The sequence below is a fragment of the Montipora foliosa genome, chromosome 9, assembly GCF_036669935.1.
Source record: "Montipora foliosa isolate CH-2021 chromosome 9, ASM3666993v2, whole genome shotgun sequence".
NCBI classification, from domain to species: Eukaryota; Metazoa; Cnidaria; class Anthozoa; order Scleractinia; family Acroporidae; genus Montipora; species Montipora foliosa.
The window spans coordinates 16,073,458-16,075,534 of NC_090877.1; the positions used below are offsets into that span (position 1 = coordinate 16,073,458).

The 2,077-nt window shown below is 40.0% G+C and overlaps 1 protein-coding gene across 1 annotated transcript; it reads left to right on the top strand.

Annotated features, from left to right (window-relative positions):
* Window positions 1–221: 221 nt before the first annotated feature.
* Window positions 222–1,771, top strand: LOC137971202 (uncharacterized). The gene has a single exon (XM_068817968.1). The coding sequence runs from the start codon at window positions 271–273 to the stop codon at window positions 1,081–1,083; it is 813 nt and encodes a 270-aa protein (XP_068674069.1). The 5' UTR covers window positions 222–270; the 3' UTR covers window positions 1,084–1,771.
* Window positions 1,772–2,077: the final 306 nt, after the last annotated feature.

Consider the following 2,077-nt stretch of genomic DNA (forward strand, 5'->3'; position numbering starts at 1 on the left):
TTGTTGTATTTGTGATGAATGAAATAAATAAAATAAAATAAAATAAAACTTCCTAAGCTCTGCTTCCTCCGCATATTTTTAAGCCGCGCAAAAGTATCCCTTCTTCGTAAACACCACCAATAGGAAATCCCAGTATTTCGAGATGCGCAAATCATATGCGCAATAACAATAGCATGAACAAGCCACGTCTGAGAAACCCTGGGGACGAGTTTGTGAAATCCTACTTCCGGGTTTTTCGAGAATCTTACCAAATATTCCATTCAAGACAAAATGGACTTTGCCAGAGTACAAACGAGGCCCATTCAAGCGACCTTAAAAAAGTATAACATCGAAATCAAAGAAAATGATGGACTAAATGAGAAGACGGGATTTTGGTGGCTTCGATTCACCTTCGATTACAAGCTTGAAAAAGCGATCGAAATACGCCTAACCAACTTCAAGCACAGCCCACCCTCCCCGTGGACATTAGAAGTCGTCAAATGCCAGTATCTGAGCATTACGTGCACCGACGAAATGGTTTCGTTCGATATGGAAGACGACCTTGTCAATTCCCAAGAGCTTCGTCGATTAAACGATGTCACAGCCCACTCTGAGAAACTCCTCGAATACCTAGAAGTTAATATTGTGCCCTTGGTGATTAAGAAGATTAAATATACGAGGTTCACTCCGCAGTTTTGTTTCTTCCTTAGCCATAAGTCGAAGGACAAACCTCTGATGCGCACATTTGTCAATGGCCTGAAATTCCTGGGCTATAAAACATGGCTGGACGAGGACAACATGCCGATGGCCGCTCAACTGCAAGGCGCATTAAAGGTCTCCATTGAAGAAAGCGACTGTCTAATAGCATGGCTGAACAAGGAGTATCTCGAGAGCGAGTACTGCAAAGCTGAGCTCCTGTACGCTAGAGATCTTGGCAAAATTATCCTACCCTTTGGTGTTTACGAAGAGATCGAGGGATTTTTTACGGGAGAATTTGAATTCTTAAGGAAATTTCATATTTACGACACGGCAACAAAGTCTTTCTTTGAAGTGCTTCGACGAATTGATGAATCCCTGTTTAACTTCGAGAGTCTTGCAATTTAATTTAGCGTTTATAGACTGTAAAGCCCAAACACTTTCGGCTTGATAAGGATGTTTAGCTGATGTCAAAACGTGTTTAACATGCCGATGGCCGCTCAACTGCAATGAAAAAAGCGACTGTCTAATAGCATGGCTGAACAAGGAGTAACTCGAGAGCGGGTACTGCAAAGGTGAGCTCGTGTACGCTGGAGATCTTGGCAAAATTAACCTACCTTTTGGTGTTTACGAAGAGATCAAGCGATTCTTGACGGGAGAATTTGAATTCTTAAAGCAAATTAATATTTACGGCACTGCAACAACGTCTTTCTTTGAAGTGCTTCGACGAATTGATGAGAGGCTTGCAATTTAATTTAGCGTTTATAGTGTAACGCAAAAACACTTTCGACTTGATAATAATGTTTAGCTGATGTCAAAACTTGTTTTTAGCAAACATTTTAATCTTAAAATTGATGAGTATAACAACTGTAAAAAGGTTCAGTTCTATACAGAAAACATCTTCAGAGATATTTCATTTTTTGTGATTTTGCATCATTTTGTGTCCACTGTGACGTCACAAGTCCTCTTAGTTGCATCAATCAAAATCTTGAATAACTCGGCAACCAAGAGAGCTATCACAATAAAATAAACGCCGTTCTTCATCATTTTGAAAGCTCTTTTGAACAAGCAAATAAAAAAAATTGTGTCATATGCACTTTAACGGAAGTGGGTCAATTGCTGTTATTGGATATAACATGACAGCAATTAGTTTTAGGATAATTCGCCCACATTGCCGGATGTGAACGAGATGGAATAATCGCGAGAGACTTAGGATTATGTTAAGTTATATGTTGAGGTGACGTTTTCGTCTGCGTCGCCGTCGTAGATCTTAAAAGTCCCTAATAACTGCGATGATCAGCATCTTAACTATGTATTCGTTTGTACCTACTTGTCTTTGATAATTTCAACCGCTTGCCCCCTCGCTAGCTCTATTGCCTTCAGTTGTTCGGTTAAGTTAGCC

What these genes read in the sequence shown, in the direction of transcription:
- LOC137971202 (XM_068817968.1), top strand. Translation starts at nt 271, where the DNA reads ATGGACTTTGCCAGAGTACAAACGAGGCCCATTCAAGCGACCTTAAAA.